This window comes from Lottia gigantea (genome assembly GCF_000327385.1).
Source record: "Lottia gigantea unplaced genomic scaffold LOTGIsca_112, whole genome shotgun sequence".
Classification (NCBI taxonomy): Eukaryota; Metazoa; Mollusca; class Gastropoda; family Lottiidae; genus Lottia; species Lottia gigantea.
In genome coordinates, this window is record NW_008707048.1 from 656669 (window position 1) to 679069 (window position 22401).

General features: G+C 32.6%; 3 protein-coding genes across 3 annotated transcripts; all 3 read left to right on the plus strand.

Annotated features, from left to right (window-relative positions):
- Positions 1-594: 594 nt before the first annotated feature.
- On the plus strand, positions 595-13068 carry LOTGIDRAFT_224297 (hypothetical protein; the record flags this gene model as incomplete). Its single annotated transcript, XM_009047475.1, has 22 exons — positions 595-776; positions 1221-1327; positions 1492-1610; positions 3724-3840; positions 4233-4496; positions 4782-4917; positions 5512-5687; positions 5971-6138; positions 6349-6492; positions 7244-7408; positions 7649-7827; positions 8091-8190; positions 8401-8477; positions 8906-9000; positions 9405-9548; positions 9800-9897; positions 10088-10155; positions 10609-10706; positions 10990-11126; positions 11480-11644; positions 12383-12491; positions 12926-13068. 22 exons carry the CDS (start codon positions 595-597, stop codon positions 13012-13014), a joined length of 2937 nt encoding a protein of 978 aa, XP_009045723.1. The 3' UTR covers positions 13015-13068.
- A 1655-nt stretch (positions 13069-14723) lies between these two features.
- On the plus strand, positions 14724-15167 carry LOTGIDRAFT_171287 (hypothetical protein; the record flags this gene model as incomplete). Its single annotated transcript, XM_009047476.1, has 1 exon — positions 14724-15167. A coding segment is annotated over one exon (444 nt), but the record flags the coding sequence as incomplete, so codon positions are not given.
- Positions 15168-15377: 210 nt separating this feature from the next.
- Positions 15378-19019, plus strand: LOTGIDRAFT_171288 (hypothetical protein; the record flags this gene model as incomplete). The annotated part of the gene is made up of 1 exon (XM_009047477.1): positions 15378-19019. The coding sequence occupies one exon, from the start codon at positions 15378-15380 to the stop codon at positions 19017-19019; it is 3642 nt and encodes a 1213-aa protein (XP_009045725.1).
- Between the last annotated feature and the right edge of the window lie 3382 nt (positions 19020-22401).

A 22401-nucleotide genomic window follows, 5' to 3' on the forward strand; every position in this document is an offset into this window, starting at 1 on the left:
CCACGACTAATGAAATCTTGTTTTGTATAGATAACATTACAAGCTGAGAATATAATAAATGAGTTATCTCCTGTTTTACAAACAACTAATATTAAAAGTGTTAGACAAGCCAAGAAGGTTAAAAGGTTGGTATTCTATTTACATATTCAATATACGTTTATTTCCAATATGTCAATTGGATTAGCACAACTTGTACCACTAATCTATGTTTCCAGCTGACCAATACTATATTTGGAATATTACAGTAGTACTAAACATCAGAATGTGTCCTTGCTAGCTTTTCTCATTGATTTGAAGATTTAGGGTTTAGTTCAAGATACTTGGGTGGCACTCGATTAGAGAGTTCTGAACAGTCTGCCTTCAATCAAACGGTATAAAAAAGGATATGTCACGTTCACATTTCCTATCTGTCTTTCTCCGCCATTTTGAATTCTGTTTGCACCTATTTTTTCAGTGCATGTTGAGAGTGTTCTGAACTCTGTTCCAACTTGTTTTATTGAATGTCCAGTTGATTCCATAAATCCTGAACATGCAGAACCCACCATTTGAAGATCCGCTATAGATTTATCATTCGAAGATCACCAACTGTCAATGATGCATCCATGTTCAATTTTTCTGTTTTTTTATTGTAGACAAATTAAAGATGAAGAAAAAGTATCAGTATTTGAAAGTGATAATTGGAAGCGTGTATTGATATTATTAGAAGCTATACAGGAGAAGAAGAAAATTGAAAATGCACCAAAACTGGTGCCTTTAGCAATACAGTTATTAACAAGGTAATTTGCCATTGTTTTATCTACACTATATTTTATATTTATAGAATTCTAGAGAGTGATGATCATATTAATGGTGAATATATTAAACAGCTAGTTTTATCTACACTATATTTTATATTTATAGAATTTTAGAGAGTGATGATCATATTAATGGTGAATATATTAAACAGCTAGTTTTATCTACACTATATTTTATATTTATAGAATTTTAGAGAGTGATGATCATATTAATGGTGAATATATTAAACAGCTAGTTTTATCTACACTATATTTTATATTTATAGAATTTTAGAGAGTGATGATCATATTAATGGTGAATATATTAAACAGCTAGTTTTATCTACACTATATTTTATATTTATAGAATTTTAGAGAGTGATGATCATATTAATGGTGAATATATTAAACAGCTAGTTTTATCTACACTATATTTTATATTTATAGAATTTTAGAAAGTGATGATCATATTAATGGTGAATATATTAAACAGCTAGTTTTATCTACACTATATTTTATATGTTCAAGACATTTAGAAGAAATAAAATCATCAGGTAAGTGTAAATTTGTATATTCCAACTTACAAGAACAATGATTCTTAACATGCATTTTAAAATCTGTTGTCAGTATCTGATTTGCAGGATATTATATTTTTTTCCATTCCGACTCTCTTGTTATGAAATTGATGGATAGAGTTTATATTTTTTTTTTTTTATAGGATTAAAGGCTGAACAGTTTAATTTAGAGATGATAGTACAGTGTATAAGGACATCTGATAATCCTCAAACACATCATCAAGCTTTACTGGTTCTTACAGTAGCTGCTAAAATACAACCTGTAAGTTTATAGTAATTAATTAGTTATCACTTTAACAATTTTTTTAATGCAACCTGTAAGTTTATAGTAATTAGTTCTAACTGTAACAGCTAAAATACAGTCTGTAAGTTTATAGTAATTAGTTCTAACTGTAACAGCTAAAATACAACCTGTAAGTTTATAGTAATTAGTTCTAACTGTAACAGCTAAAATACAGTCTGTAAGTTTATAGTAATTAGTTCTAACTGTAACAGCTAAAATACAACCTGTAAGTTTATAGTAATTAGTTCTAACTGTAACAGTTAAAATACAGTCTGTAAGTTTATAGTAATTAGTTCTAACTGTAACAGCTAAAATACAACCTGTAAGTTTATAGTAATTAGTTCTAACTGTAACAGCTAAAATACAGTCTGTAAGTTTATAGTAATTAGTTCTAACTGTAACAGCTAAAATACAACCTGTAAGTTTATAGTAATTAATTAGTTATCACTTTAACAATTTTTTTAATGCAACCTGTAAGTTTATAGTAATTAGTTCTAACTGTAACAGCTAAAATACAGTCTGTAAGTTTATAGTAATTAGTTCTAACTGTAACAGCTAAAATACAGTCTGTAAGTTTATCATACTTAATTAGTTCTTACAATAACAGCTAAAATACAACTTGAAAGTTTATCATACTTTATTTGCTCTTTAACAGCTAAAATACAACATGTGAGTTTATCATACTTAATTAGTGCTTACAATGACAACTAAAATACAACTTGAAAGTTTATCATATTCCATTTAGTTTTACTGTAGCAGCTAAAGTATTTTATTGAGAAAGCTTATAAAACTATTAATCATTAATATATGAATACAAAATAATATATAGACCCAATGGTATATTATCATTACTTAATGAAATCAACTATTATTAGAATTTCACAGATTTCTTGAGATAAATCCCAAATTCTGTTTATTTGTCCCGTGTTTCAGTTATTTTTAAAGAAATATTACTTACTTATTTATCCACACAATTACAGATTTCTTGAGATAAATCCTGATTTGAGCCAAATTCTCATCCTTCTCACAATGGTAGCCTCATCATCAATGAAAAATATGAAATAAACCCTAAAACCTTTCTATCATTTCCAGTTCACTGTCTTCATTAATTAATCTTTTGCTATATAAGCTTCCTGTAGAAAATAAACCCCATCAAGTACAGGTGTGCAATGAGGTAAAATAATAACTCGATTCCAACAACCTGTACCAATTGGGGTCCATGAGGGTCACTCTCAACCACTAGCACACCTTTTTACAGTGTGATTGCGTGGCCGCTTAGAGAAGTTTACCCCCAGAGACCTGAGTGTATCTTGTGTTACTTCAGCATTTTATGTTTTGAAACCACTGGAAAGTGATCTCAAAACTAAACCTGGGTCACTTGTAGGCTGCTGTAAGAACGGTAAACGAAGTAAGCGACATGATTGCCACAGCTGTAGAGAGAGGACCTCCCTACAAATTGGATTGTAACAATGATAAACTCAAATTAGACTCTAGTATTTATACCTTTATGGTTACCTAGACGACTAATCACTTAACTTGTATTACTGTTATGATAAACAAAAATTACTCTTGCACAACACATTGAAAGTAGGTCAATGAGAGCTAAATTTAGCTCTTTCGTAATAATCTCTATTTATTGTGTAATCACCTTTATTTTTTTGTGTAGAATTAAAGCAGATTCAGCCTTATTTGATAATTGAATTATAAATGCATTTACTCAAAAAAAAAAAAAAAAAAAACCTAAAAGAAATATCATCAGAGCAAATAAAAGTCTATTTTCCCTTCACGATAATTAACATGAGAAAAGAAAAAAAATAGGATTTCAAGTTTACTTGAAATTACTGATTGGAAGAGGCCTTATGTGATAAAGCATATTTTGGAATTAGTTTTACAATCCTTTTAATGAAAATTCCGTATGCCTATTGATGAAGATACCTGGAGTTATTGCCCTTGACATAATTAGTCCAAACATGTAGGCTTCTTGTTTTTTTTTTTGGTTTTTTGGGGTTTTTTTTTTAGATACACTCCTTCCTGTTTCTGTTCAATAAAATACCATAAGATATGTGAAATGTTTTTTTGAATTTGATTTCAGGGTCAGTTACTGCACAATGTGATGTCTGTATTTACCTTTATGGGTGCCAACACTCTACGTCAAGATAATACCTATAGTTTTCATATAATATCTCAAATATTAGAAACAGTTATACCTGTTATCACTTCAGTAAGTTAACTCTTCATAGTGGGAAAATATATGTGATGGGGTCTCAAAAAGAAATTCAAAAACATTTAATAGTGTTGCTATATGAAACTAATGTTATTTGTGACCAAACAATATGACAGGCACAAATCCATTTAGGCTCCATGGCAGCAAAATTTATCATACCCATAGTTCCAATGACAGAATAATCCAGTGTCCATCAATTTATTGATACAAATAGAAGCTAGTTTGTAATCTTGTGACTGAATTAAGAAGGTGTAGACATCTTTAGAAGCAAATTGATGGATCTTGTATACTCGCAGAACATGCTAACTTTAATGGAGACAAGCTTCATGTCAGGTGGGCTTAGCTTCACTTTTCATGCTTTTATGTTACCCTTACAGGCATGTGAAGAAACTACCAAATCACCAAAATCAGGAAAGAAAGAAGATGAAAAGAAACCAGAAATGATTATAGGAATGATCTTACGTATATTTGTTGATGCTTATCCTCATATCCCAGAACACAGGAAACTGATGTTATTCTCTAAACTGATACAGATTGTTGGTCCTGATAAATATCTCTGGCATTGTCTGTTATTATTTATAGAACAAGTGGCCACCAAGGGTCGTCAAACATCAATAGAAGATGATGATGAGGATTCTAAGGTAATTATGACCAGAGTTCGAGCTTCAGTTTCCTTTTTTAAAGCTCTGTGTGATTTTCCCTCTTCCCCATGCTGAAGGAGGTCATCAAGGGGAACCATTTTGAAGATGTGGATGACATAAGGAACCCATGACAACAGAGCTGCAGAGAAGTAGAGAACCCTAGAAAATGTTTGTTACTAGAGTGAATGCAAGCGTGATTGATTGAAATATAGATTGCAGGTTGAATTTGGACACATCTTTGTAGAACATTGGCGGCATGCCTCAATTTGTTTTGTTATTTTACAGCAAGCTGGTCCCATTTCAACTACAGATTTAGACTTTATATTAAAATTAGCTACATCCTTCCCTCTTGTTACACAAATATCATCAGTTAAAACTATGATTAGTTTTATAGCTTCTTTACCTGTTGAGAAAGATGATGGTAAGTATATTGTTAAAAATCTATCATGAATGAGACATTTCAATGAAGGATACATACATTTCAATGAAGGATACATTTCAATGAAGGATACATTTCAATGAAGGATACATTTCTATGAAGGATACATTTCAATGAAGGATACATTTCAATGAAGGGATACATTTCCATGAAGGATACATTCCATTGAAAGATACATTTCAATGAAGGATACATTTCAATGAAAGATACATTCCTATGAAAGATACATTTCTATGAAGAATACATTTCAATGAAGGATACATTTCTATGAAGGATACATTTCTATGAAGGATACATTTCAATGAAGGATACATTTCAATGAAGGAAACAATTCAATGCCTTGCTGTCGGTTTATTTGATTATTTGATTTATTTGATTAGTCTATCAGTCCTTTTGGACCAGCCTGCTGCAGCTATAGAGATGTTGGTATTTCTGGACAGAAATTCCATTTTTGATCTTTGTTGAATTGCAAAGAAAATACTGAACATATACAGGATTCTACATCTGATAAGAGATACACAAAGCTAAGGTATAAAATTGTCTGTTAGTTATTAATTAAATGTTGTTGATTTTCAGTACCTTTACAACCATCTATAAATAAAGCTAAATATACAACTGATGTTAATATTATTACTGATGAAGCTAAAATATTTAATCTGGCTACACATACAGCTAAACAACTCCGGCATTTTAAATATGCTACCTTTTATTTACTCTGTCAACACTTACAATGTGAATCATTCTTAGCTCAGGTTAGTTAACTTCTATCTACCATGATTCAAGGATTTAAGCTGAGTGGGGATTCGTGTGATACAGATAAACACCATCTCGTTTGGAAGAGAAAAAAGGGAACATCTGTTAGTGATTCAAGTCGAGGGGGATTTTATTTGAAAAATGATTAGGTGTTGGAATGACACTTTTCATCTAAGTCCAAAGTGTTTCAGGCTTTACAATTGGAATAAAGAGACTAAACTATTAGCCTAGTAAAATGTGGGAAAACAAGATTAGACATCAATTTTTATTCATATCTTGTAGATGGCTAATCATCAAGAAGAAGAGTTGCTACCTAATTTTCAGAAATATTTGGAGAAAGTTCTTCAATATTTATCACAAGCAGCCAGAAACTCAGAGTTATGTCAACAGAAATCAGATAGCAAATTTCATAAAGTTTTACTACATAAAGTATATGATTTATTAGATAAGGTAGGCTAGATTTTTACCATCTTTTCTGTTAAAAGGGCAGTATACAAAATTTTCAAAAATGTTGTGAATTATACATGACAAAATTTCGAGAGTATGCTATTTACATCTATGTATCTAATTGATCAAACTGAATATGTTTTAAAAGGGTTAATCATTGTTCCAGATAAGTTGGCAACAATGTTGTGAATTTTCTTAATTATGTAATTTTAGGTTGTGTCTCTACTTCCTGATGTTATGTTTGTACAAGTTGTGTCAGGCTTAATGGACCATGATTTAGTACCAGTTCAAAGGAAATCTATGGAGTTGTTAAATACTAAATTACATCAAATAAAGGAAAGCCAATCCAGCACTCAGGTAAATACTTAATTACATCAAACAAAGAAAAGCCAATTCAGCACTCAGGTAAATACTAAATTACATCAAATAAAGAAAAGCCAATTCAGCACTCAGGTAAATACTAAATTACATCAAATAAAGAAAAGCCAATCCAGCACTCAGGTAAATACTAAATTATATCAAATAAAGGAAAGCCAATCCAGCACTCAGGTAAATACTAAATTACATCAAATAAAGGAAAGCCAATCCAGCACTCAGGTAAATACTAAATTATATCAAATAAAGGAAAGCCAATCCAGCACTCAGGTAAATACTAAATTACATCAAATAAAGGAAAGCCAATCCAGCACTCAGGTAAATACTAAATTATATCAAATAAAGGGAAGCCAATCCAGCACTCAGGTAAATACTAAATTACATCAAATAAAGGAAAGCCAATCCAGCACTCAGGTAAATACTAAATTACATCAAATAAAGAAAAGCCAGTCCAGCACTCAGGTAAATACTAAATTACATCAAATAAAGGAAAGCCAATCCAGCACTCAGGTAAATACTAAATTACATCAAATAAAGGAAAGCCAATCCAGCACTCAGGTAAATACTAAATTACATCAAATAAAGGAAAGCCAATCCAGCACTCAGGTAAATACTAAATTACTCAACTGTCATAATTGGAATCAAAACATTGAAGAAAACACATTTGTAAATAAAATAGATAAATCAAAAACCTAAACCAAAAAACTATACCATTATTTATCTTTTTTTCCAGTCTGAGATGTTATTACCACTGGTAGAGAAATTAAACATCATAGCAAAACTAACTTTATTGGTGGAGAGCGAGGAAGAAAAAACATTGAATGGTCAAACAGCTTTATATAGTTTAAAACTATTGTGTAGAATGTTAGCTAGTAAAAATCCTAAACCATTTGTTGAGGTTAGTATACTCAGAAAAAGATCAATGCCATTATTCAAAGAGAAACGCACTTCTTCAAAATCTGTTAGTGTTTGTGTCTCTTTGTAGTAGTGTAATGCCGCCGTTCTGACAAAATTTCATTCATTGCACACTGCATGGTGTTGTATTTTACCTATAGAGATGCCAAAACCCTCTTGGAAAATTTGTTGATCGAATGCCTTATTCAAATTTCACACGTCATTTGATATATATTTTGTATAGGTATTAAAATTGTCAAGTGAAGTATTAAAGAAAAGAAGAGAAAATCCAGCTATATGTGCTACAGTATTATTATGTATAGCAGAACTGTGTACATGTCTTAAAGTACATGTTATACAATATCTTCCATTGTTTATACCACAAGTTATAGAAATGGTAGCCCAAGATGATTCATTATTAGAGTAAGATATATATTTCTTTTTATTCAAACCACATTTAGATTCATTCAAAACATTGATAAGTACACTAAGGTCTGAATCAGGGGTGTTGATATACCTGAATTTTCCAGATATGATAGTCAGACCAGCTCAAATGTCTGTTTTTGCAAGGATCTATCAGACTTCAAGTAAAGACTGTTTGTATCATAATTTTTATTGGGCATTTTCAAAACTTTTATAGGGATATTGTTTATTTATATCATTTACCTATATTTTGATATTTTCAGTAATGAGTTGTTAACATTAAGTTTTGCTACAGCTTTATTATGTGTTGTTCAGAATTTACCCCAGTTTTTATCACCATATTTACTAGATATACTTCATCAGGTAATATCTTATACTTTCTTTATTGATGCCTTAGATGCATGACAAAGATTTTTCAGCCTTTGTATGTGAAGGGACAGTTAAAAAGAAAAAGACTCATAACAACTAGTATTGAGGATTTTTGAGATTCTTGTACAGTAAACCCTATTCTGATTGGGGATTTCTGATTACAGAAAGCAGAAATAAATGTATAAAAATGTGCTACATTTCCAGGTTTGTCGTATATCGTATTTTGCTGATGGTGATAATCCACAAAGACCACAATTAAAGATTAGATTACAGCTAGTCAGGTAAATACATGTATTATCAAATAAGTAATGTAATGCAGTATATTTATTACTATACTGTATTAACATAGAAATATCACTTAATTACATTTTGATACTGATTATAAATTTACATTCTTATGTAAAAGGGATTATTTAAAAAGAGTCCAAAAGAAAGCTACAAGATAAAAGCAAATATCTCTCTTGTCAAATAAGGATTACTCAAGCAGCCAGTCTTATTATGGAAATTAGGAAATATTGCCACAAAACTCTTTCTATTGTAAACTTACTTATAGTGTGTCTATGTATGGAGATTAGGGTGATTGAAGAGTAACAAGTTACTATTCAATATAAGGCACTGGCACAGAGTTAAAGTTATGTTTACAATAATTGTGATGCTAATATGCAATGAAGTAATACCTATTACTGATTAGGTTATATTTGTATTTCAGACATCTGTTAGCTACATCATTACCATCTCGAGTTATTCTACCTTGTATCTTTAACTGTTATGATTTATTAGTTACTACAGATTGGGTAAGATATAGTTTCAGCTTAGCAATGTACCTGTATTCAGGGCCGTATTGAACTCATTTGATGTATCAGGACTGATACTAAATTTAATGTTTTCAAAACAAATGATTAAAGAGAGATACACATCATTATATATATATTATATACAATTTTATATTTATTATACGCTAACTACATTGCTAATGGACAATACTATACCCTGAGGTCATTCTGCAGCCAAATTCCAATAACTAAGAAGCATAAGTTATGGAGACATGTCATGCTAACCCTTCCAGAGCACCAAATACTACTGTGCCTCTGAGTTTGTTTACCAGTACTTATTCTCCTGTTTGGAGAGTTCTTATACCTCATATTATTTACTGGCATTTGGTATATTTATTTCATAATGTTTTTTTTTCTGATTTCAGCCATGTTTAGTTTTTGTCATGTCTATATTAAAAGAACATATATCAGAGATGAAGAAGGAAGATCTAGATAGTTATCAAAATCAACTCTTAGAATTCTTTTATAAAGCATTTGATTTCCGTATTAAATATTCTCAGGTAATTATTAAACATTTTAGTATTCTAGTTATGATTCAACACATAGACACAAACAATCGACTTATCAAGAGATCTTTAACATACACACAAGACCTTTTAAAATAATAGCATAGGTTAATGGCATAGTTTAAGAACTGTCTAAACTTATGTGATATTATCAGGTTACATTGTAACAGAACTGTATGTAATTTTAAAAAGTGCTATGGATATAATGAAAATGAGCTCTATCAGCTAGTAAAAGATGTTTGATAATTTTGTAGACTATTGAAGAAAGTGGTATTATCACTATAGAAGATTCTGTTATTCCAACTATGACTAGTATGGTAATGAAGATGTCAGAGGCTAGCTTTAGACCTATGATGTTTAAGGTACATTTTTTTTGCTCAAAATTCAAACTATAAAGACCAAACTTTGATTGTGTTTCTTGAGCTTGTCCAAATCTATGTGTATTTAGAAAAAATCTCTTTTATGCATGGAATTACTGTGTTTGCACAGGTCCCTGGAGTCCTTCAAGGTTTTTGAAAACACCCTACAAGTAATTGTGAACATTTTTTCTAGGTATTTGATTGGTGTACAAGAGATAATAATAAAGATAGAATATTGGTACTATATCGTCTTAGTGACTAGTAAGTCATCATCTTATTCTTATATCATGGTGTTTGATATGAATCTTTAAGGGGGAAGGGGAAATCAACACATGCAGCAGTTTATGCCATTGAAAATTAAGAAAGCAAAATTAAAGAAACCTTTATCAAATGATTTTTACCATCAGGTCTTAAGAGTTTCTCTCACTCGGTTGCAGTGGTTGTAGGTTCTAATCCCAGTGACCTTTTAGCATTCATCTTTCCTCATTGTTCTGCCAAGAGGTTTGGCCAAGTACCAGCAGAAAGACTTAAGGGCATCGGGTTGTTATCCTTTTAAAAAAGAAAAATTGTTGTTTGTTTCTTTCTTTCTGTCTTAACCAAATGCCTGGTTGATAACCTTTATAGGAGATTTCATACCCATTCGTCTTTCCCTTTAAAGTTATTCAGACAGTAGCTATTGATACATGTAGTTATGTTAAATACTATATATTTCAGTCTGGTGGAAACATTAAGAAGTTTATTTATGATAGTAGCTGGTCCTATAGTTAATTATACAGCACAAATATTAGATCTGAACAATTCATCTAAAACAAGTTAGTATATTACAACATTTTTCATTTCACTTTTAAATTTATTTGTTCATGAGGATCCAAGATGACTCTGTGCTTATCAGGGATTCCAAAATAATTGGGACTGGAAATGAGGATTCTTATATGCTTGACTATAACCTCTATCACTATGGTGGCGCTTGATTGGTGGGTTCTGAACATGTTCTGTTCAAAGTCTAATCTACTAACCATGTCCACAGTTACTTTAAATGGATAAGTTAATACATTCTATCGTCTTTTTTTTCAGATGAGAGATATTTTGGTAAAGGAAAGGTTAATAATAATAAACAGAATGTATTAATAACATCTATATTAGATTGTTTATCTAAATGTTTTCTCTATGATAATGAAGGATTTTTAACTTCTGATAGATTTGAAACTGTCATGCAACCAATAGTAGATCAAGTAAGTCTTTTACTCTTAGCAGCGTTTATAACTCTTAGAGTGGCCTACAGAATGGATGATATTTATAATGAATAAAAGCAATTTAAAATGTGAAAATTTACATTGAGAAATACTGTACTACAATTCTAACATGATGAACCTTCTGAGAAACAGAGACCTGTCAAAGGAATTCAGAGCTTGGCAGATTTGTCTAAAATCAGGAATTTTTCTACCACTTTCCAGAATGAAAATTGAACATCTTTATCTCAGCAGATTATATTTTCAAACAGTGTAGCTGACCTGTATCTTTGATATTTGTACAAATTTTTAAAATGATTTATTTACATATTATATTTGTTTGTTTATAATTTCAGATTGATAATTTACCATACAATAAAAAGGAAAGTATCTATAAAAACAGAGTAACTAATCATTTAGTACCTTGTATTGGTAACTTAGTCCTAGCAGCCCATGATGATTCTTTATGGAAAAAACTCAACTATCAAATACTTCTTAAAACTAGACATTCTGATGCACTGGTAAGTCTTCTTTCGTGTTTAACACAGATAGCTTGTTAAGCAATAGTAGCAAACACATATAGCTTGTCTGGCAAGGTAATATAGACAGTAATAGTAGCAAGCACAGATAGCTTGTCTGACAATAGTGGCAAACACAGACAGTTTGTCGTGAAAAGTAACATGTAGTAGCAAACACAGATAGCTTGTCGTGAATAGTAACATGTAGTAGCAAACACAGATAGCTTGTCTGACAATAGTGGCAAACACAGACAGTTTGTCGTGAAAAGTAACATATAGTGGCAAACACAGATAGCTTGTCTGACAAGGTAATATATGCAATCGTGGCAATAGTGGCAATAGCTTGTTGGGCAAGGTAATATATGCAACAGTGGCAAAAACACAAATAGCTTGTCTGGCAATAGTGGCAAACACAGACAGTTTGTTTTGAAAAGTAACATATAGTGGCAAACACAGATAGCTTGTCTGACAATAGTGGCAAACACAGACAGTTTGTCTTGAAAAGTAACATATAGTGGCAAACACAGATAGCTTGTCTGACAAGGTAATATATGCAATCGTGGCAAAAACACAGATAGCTTGTGTGGCAAAGTACAACAGTGGTAGTAGCATGGAAATTATAATTTAGTTTTGTTAACGAGGAGATTAACTACTCTGCCAGTTTGGGACTAGTTTTTCTTCCTTTTCTTATGAGTCATAAAAAATATTTCATTGTAATTTCCATCTGCATGTATATTCTAGGTAAGAATGGCAGCTTTAGAAATTGAAGATGAATTCCATAAGAAATTAGGTCTAGATTTCATGACTTTATTACCAGAAACAATTCCTTTTCTGGCTGAATTAATGGAAGGTAGGCCTTTTCATTTCAAAAAACTTATATACATACTATAACCAATATATCAAACTTTCAATGTGTATTACTTCAAGATAATATTTAAAACTCAGCTTCTGGAGCCCCTAAGGGTAGTGAGTAGGTTAAATGTATTTAAACCCTATGTGCTTCATCATTATTCTATTTGACAGAATATTTATTGTGCTATTTGATATAGAACCTGGACCAAAGTCTAACCTCTACCTGTGTTTAAGGAAGATTTTAAATATCAAATAGTAAACAGGATATATTCAATGCAGTGAAAATTTGGATTGTGCTATTTAATTTAGAGTTCTACTTGACAAACTTCAGTAGGAACACCTGCTTAAATAGGTCAGTTGCCTGAAGATCACATAATGCTAATCTCTTGAGTAACAACATGCTTCAGGTTCTGATTTCTGTATTTGTTTCAGATGATAATGAAGAAGTAGAGTCTAAATCACATCGTGTTATTGTGGAAATGGAGAAAACTTTAGGAGAACCATTACAGAAATATTTCTAAATAAAAAATTACAATTATACTCAGTGTTTATCCTAATAAAATATTTCAAAAATCATGGTTGTTCTCTAATGTATTATTATCAGAAACTTCACAGCGAAAATCAATGGTTAGCAATGCTAATATAGACCAATCAGATTCTAGAAGTTAGTTAGATACAAATATCATATCTATCTGTCAACAAGCAACAAGTTTGAAACCTAGGCCAGTGCTTTCATTGAGACTCGTCTCAATACACCCTAACACCAAATGATATTTTAGAGATATTTGTTGGGCAATGCAATTTGTCAAATAATTTACAAGCCAGCTTATAAAGTATTACCAGTCTGTAACTGAGTCTATGGTATTTAAGGAATATATATATAGCCTACTGCAAATATTACTGATGAAAGCAGATTTTTGCTGTGAAAATTTATACAATACAAATTGCTGGCAATGTTGACTATACCTGTATATTCAAGTTCAATAATGAAACACATGGAATGAAAACATCAATAGAACCATTCTAAGACAAAATTATGTGAAATTTGATGCGATTTTTAAAAGAACACCTTTTCTAGACACAGGTAAGACAAACAAGTTCTTGTGTGATTTCTGCATTGTCTGCAAGCCTTATATTAATTAATATCATGTTGCATCCAAACCATAGATACTGATATGACTGATTATGGACCACATACAAAAGTGGAAAACTACCGATATGACCTAGTTCCACAAAGACTGGCTTTCATAAAGGTTACTTTTTGCTATCCTTATCTTGGAGTTATTTGAGTCTCACAATTTTATATATAAAACGTTATATATGACATTTCTATACAGTTCTATGATGGCATTATAATGTTTTCCTACGCGTAATCAGAATGCAAATCCATGTCCTATATTTACATACTATACATATGTCGCTGTTGTCCAGTGTTTTTTTTCTGTTGACATTTGCGTCTGGTTAATGGACTCTTTAAAACGCGCGAAATATCACCGGAAGTCAACAAAACAATATTAAAATCCCAAGAAAACGTAAAATTAAGCTAAAACTGAAATTTTGATTCATGATTTTGGCTAATTGACAGTTTCTCTTTCTGATCCAAAGATAAATATAGATCATACAGATCTTAGAAAGTCACATCTGTTATCAGGTGGGTAAATCATATGTTGTTATGCATTTAAAATTACTTTGCCCTGGTACTCTGTAAGTGTTGTAAGCTCAACCCGATGGATTCTGCAGTGAGTGGCAATAGCATGTAATTTTCAAATGTAATAGATAATTTATTTTTAATGACAAATAATACCAACAAAGAGAGTCAACATATAACATGTTCCGTATCGAAACGAATTTTAGGCTTAGATGTAATAAAACACACTCATTTCAAGTTATGGCTGCTGTAACTCTTTCCTGTCCCTTTTTTTTTTATCCACCACAAGTCTTATCATTCCAAGCAAAGGCAAGGGAATTCCACTTAAACTTGTCTGATGATGTCATAAGGGCCATATGTGATAAAGCATGTTTTGCAATTAGTAACATCATCAAACACTTACTTTTAGTGGAATTGGAGGAACCACAGATGTCTGATTGAAAATTTTAATGGTGTAAACTGATTCTGTCTGTGCCCCTGATAATGTTTTTTGAAAAACCTTTCTACAATCCATTTTAAGTTGTCAATTGACCAAGGTTGAAAATAATTTTGTGTTATCTTTTCAGAATTTGATCTGGAAATATGACAGCTGATGTTGAAGCTAAAAATGTGGAAGATGAGGAGCCTCCCAGTAAAAAGCTAATGGAAGACAAGATAGAAAAAATGGAGACAAATGGCCACAACCAAACCGATACTGATAATTCAGACAAAGAAAATGGGGAAACTAAGAATGGAAGGTCAGAAATAAATGGTGAAAAGCAAAATGGCCATAGTAAAGGCTCTGCAAAGAAGAAAGAAAGAACACCAAAGGGAAAAGCAAAAGCAGAAAATGGTATCTCCAATGGTGCTCAAAATGGTACCAAGAAAAGCATTCAACCAAGTATCACTTCAATGTTTAGCAAACCATCGGTGAAAAGAAAATCTGAAGCACAAGATACTTCTACTGAAGATTCAGATGTTAAATCAGATGTACAATCTGATGATCAAGAAGAAACCAAGAGAGTGAAAATTGAAGGTGAAGAGAAGGTAGAGGAAGACATCAAACTTGAAAAGAAGGCAAAGACTCCTGCTCCTAAAGTAGTCAAATGTTGTCAATGTAGACAGGATTTAAATTCTAAAGACTTGGCTTTGTTCCCAGGTGACCCATCTGATGCTCTACCAGAAGAAATAGCCATGTGTGACCAGTCTCTCATGTATTTTGGTGAAGCTCCAGAAGATGACAGCTTCTTTCGACCCATGCATAAACTAACAAACTTTAGTGTCTATGATAAGCAAACCCATTTATGTGCTTTTGATACTGGTCTAGTTGAAAAAAATGTTCACTTGATGTTTAGTGGTGTTATTAAGCCCATTTATGATGAAAATTCCAGTCCAGAAGGTGGTGTTTCTGCAACTCAAATGGGTCCAATAAATGAGTGGTGGACAGCTGGTTTTGATGGAGGAGAGAAGGTCTTGGTAGGAATTGGATCTGCTTATGCTGACTATATTTTGATGGAACCTAGTGAAGCTTATGCTGACATTTGGAATGCTCTTCAAGAGAAAGTCAATATGACCAAAGTTGTCATTGAGTTCTTGTCCACAAATTTTGATGCTACATATGAAGATCTGTTAAACAAAATCCATACCACTGTTCCTCCTAAAGGTATTGCTAGTTTTTCAGAGGATTCTCTTTTAAGACATGCTCAGTTTGTTGTTGATCAGGTTCAGAGTTATGATGAGGCAGCAGACTTTGATGAGGAATTGATAATGACAACACCATGTATGAGAGCCTTAATCAAACTTGCTGGTGTCACTTTGGGAAGAAGAAAAGCTATGGGGCGCCAATTGAAACCTACCAAAGAAAAGGTAAAACCTACCCAAAGTAAAGCCACTACCACTGCTTTGGTGGAGAGTATTTTTGACAGCATGTTCAATGGACAGATTGATGATAAAACTGGTAATGGTGGTGTTAAGAGAAGAAGATGTGGAGTTTGTGCAGTTTGTCAACAACCAGATTGTGGTACATGCACTTCTTGCATGGACATGATCAAATTTGGTGGTTCAGGAAGATCTAAGCAAGCTTGCAAGTTACGTAGATGTCCTAACATGGCACTCAAAGAAGCAGAAGAAGATGCTGCCTTGGAAGATGATGCTGATGATGATAAAGAAAATGAAGTCATCAATGAAAAGGAATCAGCTCACCATGCTTTAATCCATCCACATAAGGGAAAGAGAGTTGTTAAGGAGATTAAATGGGTTGGTGAGGAGATTGCTATAGAAGGTCGTAAAAAATATTTCAAAGCTGTTGATATTGATGGTGTTGAAATAGCTATCGGTGATCATGTTGCTGTTAAACCAGAGGATTCTTCCATACCGTTCTATATAGCACAGGTCACATCCATGTGGGAGAGTAGTTCTAAAGAAAAACTCTTCCATGCTGATTGGTTTTGTCGCGGTTCTGATACTGTTTTAGGTGAAGCTAGTGATCCTTTAGAGTTATTTTTGGTTGACGATTGTGAAGACTCTAATTTAGAATATGTTTTAGATAAGGTCACAATTATATATAAAGAACCAGCAAAGGATTGGAGAATGCTTGGTGGAATAATGGATCCAGATTCTGATAATGTTATAGAAAAAGATGATGGTAAAACATTCTTTTATCAAAAATGGTACAATCCTGATTATGTTCGCTTTGAAGATCCACCAAAGAAACCAGATGTACCACAAAATCAATCCCATAAATTCTGCATCAGTTGTAATCGTCTTGAAGAATTAAGGAAGAAAGAGACTCCAGTTGTTGGTGATGAAGTTGATGGTTCTGAAGAGAGTTCTAATAAGGTCTTCTATGGCTATGTTCAGAGAGATGGTTTTCAATACAATGTTGGTGATTGCTGCTACATTGATCCTGAAGCCTTTGACTTTAATGTAAAGCCTTCCAATAAGAAAATCAACATTAGTAAACGTAAGGTCGATGAACTGCTTTATCCAGAAGCTTACAGAAAGTCCAGTGATTACATCAAAGGCTCCAATAATGAATGTCCTGATCCTTTCCGTATTGGTCAGATTGTTGGAATATTCTGTAAGAATTCTTCTAAGAGTAAGATTGCCAATGTTGCTGAGATAAGGTTGAAAATAAGAAAGTTTTATAGGCCTGAAAATACTCATGGTAAATGTAAGGTTGTCTTCAGTGAAAACTTGCTAATGGATACAACCGAATATTTCAATAAAGTTGAAGATGGTTTTTATTTCACTGAAATGTATGATTCAGAGAAGAGAGAGTTTGAGGAACCTCCTAGCTCTGCCAGAATGATGGGAGGCAAGGGTAAAGGCAAAGGAAAAGGTAAAGGCAAAGGGAAAGGAAAAGCTCGAGAAGAACCAACAGAGGAGTCTAAGGAAGTTAAATTTGAGAAGCTACAGATGTTAGATGTGTTTGCTGGGTGTGGAGGTCTATCTGAAGGTTTCCATCAAGCTGGTATTGCTGAATCTAAATGGGCCATAGAGATAGTTGAACCTGCTGCTCAAGCCTTCCGACTAAACAACCCAGGGTCAACTGTCTTCAGCCAGGATTGTAACTTTTTGTTACGCCGTGCTATGGATGGGGAGAAGACAGATGAACTTGGACAACACTTACCTCAGAAAGGACAAGTTGATCTCTTATGTGGTGGTCCACCATGTCAAGGTTTCAGTGGAATGAACCGATTCAATTCCAGGGAATATTCCAAATTTAAGAACTCTTTGATTGCTTCCTACCTCAGTTTCTGTGACTTCTATAGACCTAGATTCTTTTTATTGGAAAATGTCAGAAACTTTGTTTCATTTAAACGTAGCATGGTTCTGAAGTTGGCTTTGAGATGTTTGATCAGAATGGGTTATCAGTGTACATTTGGTATTCTGCAAGCTGGTTGCTATGGAGTTTCACAAACCAGACGACGTGCCATCATATTGGCTGCTGCTCCAGGAGAAAAGTTACCATTCTACCCCGAACCACTGTATACATTTGCTCCACGTGCCATGCAGTTGTCAGTGTGTATTGATGAAAAGAAGTATACTTCTAATATAACCAGAACTACCAGTGCTCCTTATAGAACTGTTACTGTCAGAGATTGTATGTCAGACCTACCAGAAATTAGGAATGGTGCCAAGGCGGAAGAAATCTCATATAAAGATGATCCTCAGACACATTATCAGAAAATGATTCGAGGTAACCAACATCAACCAATATTAAGAGATCATGTCTGTAAAGATATGAGTGCTCTTGTCCATGCTAGAATGCAGTACATTCCATTGGCACCAGGCTCAGATTGGAGAGACCTGCCCAATATTGAGGCACGGCTGTCTGATGGGACCAAGAGTAATAAGTTGAAATATACTCATCATGATAAGAAGAATGGTAGAGGAGTAGATGGTGAACTGAGAGGAGTTTGTTCCTGTTCTGAGGGTAAATCTTGTGATTCTGAGCATCGTCAATTCAATACATTGATCCCTTGGTGTTTACCCCATACTGGTAACAGACACAATCATTGGGCTGGTCTGTATGGAAGATTGGCATGGGATGGATTCTTTAGTACCACTGTCACTAATCCTGAACCTATGGGCAAACAGGGACGAGTTCTTCATCCAGAACAGCATAGAGTTGTCAGTGTAAGAGAATGTGCTAGATCACAAGGCTTTCCTGATACATACAGATACTTTGGTAACATTCTAGACAAACATCGACAAGTTGGAAATGCTGTACCACCACCCATGTCTAAAGAAATTGGTAGAGAGATCAAGAAATGTCTCATCATGAAAGCCAAAGAAAAAGATGCTGAAGAAAAAGAATCCAAGATGGATGTGGAAGCAGATGAGAAAAAAGAAGAAATAAAAGAAGAGGTTAAGGCAGAGGGCTCAAGCAGTTAAAGTCCATGGAATTTTGACATTAGAGATATATATTGAATAGAATCTGCAGTTCGTTCTTTTTATGGACCTTGTTGCTTAAAAGATCTTGTGATGAAAATTTGTTGTAAGTGGAGAAAATGACAATGAGAAATACTACACTTATAACAAAAGTTGATTGTGAGATATTTTATAGAAATAGGGAATGAGCCTTTACCAGTAATTTGGTTTTAAGGATTATGAGTTTAAGAGAATAAAGTCCTTAAACTGATGCATACATAGTGCTCAAAGATAATTAGATCTTTCGCTTGATATCTGTCACAGTCGTTCAAGGTTTATTTTACTTAATTTGCTGCATGTTTTGTTTCACAAAGTAAAATTTTCTAAGTAAGTATCAAACCTATCATTAATTCAGAAATATCTTGGATTTTTTCTAAAGAAAAGGGAACTCCATGTGTTCTATTAAGGATAAGCATGTTATTTCTTAAGAAGAGGTTTCAGAATTGACACAAAATTTAAAGTGATATAGCCTTTTAATTATCTTCTAGATAAGATTGTTTGGGGTAGGAGGAATTGATCAAATATTAAAACAAATTAGTCAAGAGGACCATATCACTTTAAATGATGGTTTCATCAATTCTTTCTGTTATTAGATAAATTCTATAAATGAAAATGTAAAAATATTGAAGATGATTATATGATATTTATTTTGATGATAATTTTAAGAAACGAATTGAAAAAATATAAAAATATTTTTAAGAAAGAATAGATTTATAAAATTATGTTAAAGGGACAGGTAGGCCATTTTTTTGACCAATCACACTTTTGTCTCAGAAACGGGAATTCAATATTTGAGCCTTCAAATTTAGGTGTGACCAGAATTATCTGAGTTTGAATGTTAAAATGACGACTCGTTAATTTAAGATACTCTGTGATATATAGAAAAGACTTGTAGAAATAATGAGTAAAATTCCTAGTTTGAAGTATTTTAAAGGAATTATGTGATTTTCGTACATTTCTAGTACTTCTGAAGACTATTTACATATATTCAAAACTAAAGTCAACCCCCCAAAATGGCACACCTGTCCCTTTAAAGAAAAATTGGAATTATTCTGTATTATGTATAATTGTTTTTATTGAATCAAATTTTTAAATCAACTTCATATTCATTAAGCATAAATATGTATAAGATAACCTATAAAACTTCATTAGAGCATTTAAGACAATTCTGGCATTTTCAATATTTGAGTTGTATGTCATTTTTTGACATTTGGAAAATTAAAATTTAGCATTGATTCACATAATTTTGTCCATGTCATTGTACATAGTAAGATGCCGAAAAAGTATATCTAGTGCTACAATTGTAAAAGAAAATTTGACATTATCTTGATAAGTACAAATTTGAAAGCATAAAGAGCCTACTGAGTAAATTCTTCTTTCAGCATTATTTCAATACAACCATAACTCATTCTTTAACTTAACAAACAAAAATTGTAAACATGTAATTTATAAAAGCTAGGATTAATATTCATTTATATATTTTAAAGAGATGCTTGTCTATTTGCTTGTCTACAGGCTGAACGTAATGGTATCTCCATATCACTTCCTGAATGATAGTCTGACTTAATGTTAGTCTGTAGTTTATATGATTTGTAGAAAGACAAAGAAATGTTTGAATTATTTTGAGGCAGTGTATGAAGCTGTGTTAAGTCTGACTATGATACCTTCAAGTACCTCAAAATAATGTGGTTTGTGTTTTAAATCATTCTGGTGCCCAAATATCAGTGCTTGACTTTTCACCTTTCTTAGGGAGTGAAAGCAGACACTGGACTGACTCTCGAAAGCATAAGCACAGGCATCAGAAATTTTCTTACCATGAGGCTTCAAACCCACGGCACTAATCGCCAAGCAGACGACAATCGCTACCAAATGTAGTTTATATAAGGTCATGTTTAAATCATTGAAAACAATTCAGATAGATTGTAAATTAATATTATATATTATCAAATTAATGACATCTTATTACATTGTTATTATTTCATTTACAACATAATTAAATATCATTATCATTTAATCACTATATTTTATGGGAATCTGGATGACTTAGAGAGCGCACCATAAGGCCACTTATGGTAGATGGTACCTTGGTAGCTGTTTAACCTAAACCCTTATTTGGGAGCAATAAGTTTTATGCTTATGTTCATATGCATTATGATTTATTTAGAGTCAGCTTAGAGGAATTTTTTGAATCTGCTCTTTGATACCAATAAATTTCATTGCAAAAATGATTCATTGAAATTCTCATCTTCCATTTCATTTCATTGTGCCTGCAACTGCAGTAATGCATAATTTCAAAAATTTTAGCCCTGTCTATCCCTGCCTCCCTCTCAACTATCACTAGATAATGTTAGCGGTCATCAAAACCGGAAAGCTTAGTAGACATCCTTGTGAAGTGTGAAACTTATTTTTCAATTCAAATTCATACCCAAGACTGTCTTCCATTCACAGTTATAAACAGTTGTAAATATACATGTATTGGTGTGAAGATGAAGTAGGTATTAATTATTAAATTATTGTGGTCTGAATGTTTCTGTATAAAATTGGATTATGTCCCTTGATAGTGAGTCTATAATAAGGTAACTCATGTAAATTCCAGGGTATCAGAATAACAAAGCAAGCGCTAGTTATGGAATGAAATTGCCAGACTCGTGTTGAAACAGAGCCTAGACTCGTTGATATCGCCATTTCCAGAGGTAGGTTTGTTTCTAGTTTCTCTTTCTAATGAAAAAGCATTTATTAACGATAAATCAAACCAAAAACTAGAATATTTCGTAATTCAGCCAGGTCAAATATAAGCTTCAGACCACAACGGAACAATGTCACTGGCTCAAAGCATATGGCTTAATAAGCTGAATATTGTGCATGCTAGAAAATTTCTTCCATGTTATTTAAGACTTTTGTCTCTTACAATTACATGTAATAGGCCTATTTGGAATAATCTGGACATCCTATGAGTAGACCTACAACTTAAGTACACAAGCACCTGTTATCACCTTATTCAAGTTATTGCAGTAAGTGTATCCCTTAGCTGTGGTACCTTTGGCATAGGCCTTGAAATCTGGGCAGGCATCAGTTGGTCATGAAGTAGGCCTTAGTCATCCTAGTTGAGAATTAATCTCTAAGTAGGCTACTGGTACTAATAGGTCAAGATTATAGGATCTCTGTTTGTAACCCAGTGATGTAGATCAGCAGGAAGAACTGTCCACTGTCTTCACAATTATTGGAATTTATGGCTGTAATTTAAATTTCAAGATTGGTTAATAGAGGAAATGAGTCTAAATGAGTATAGAAATACTGTAGTGGGATACCTATTGCTTGTCATAGTAGAACGAACTAATAAGCAGGA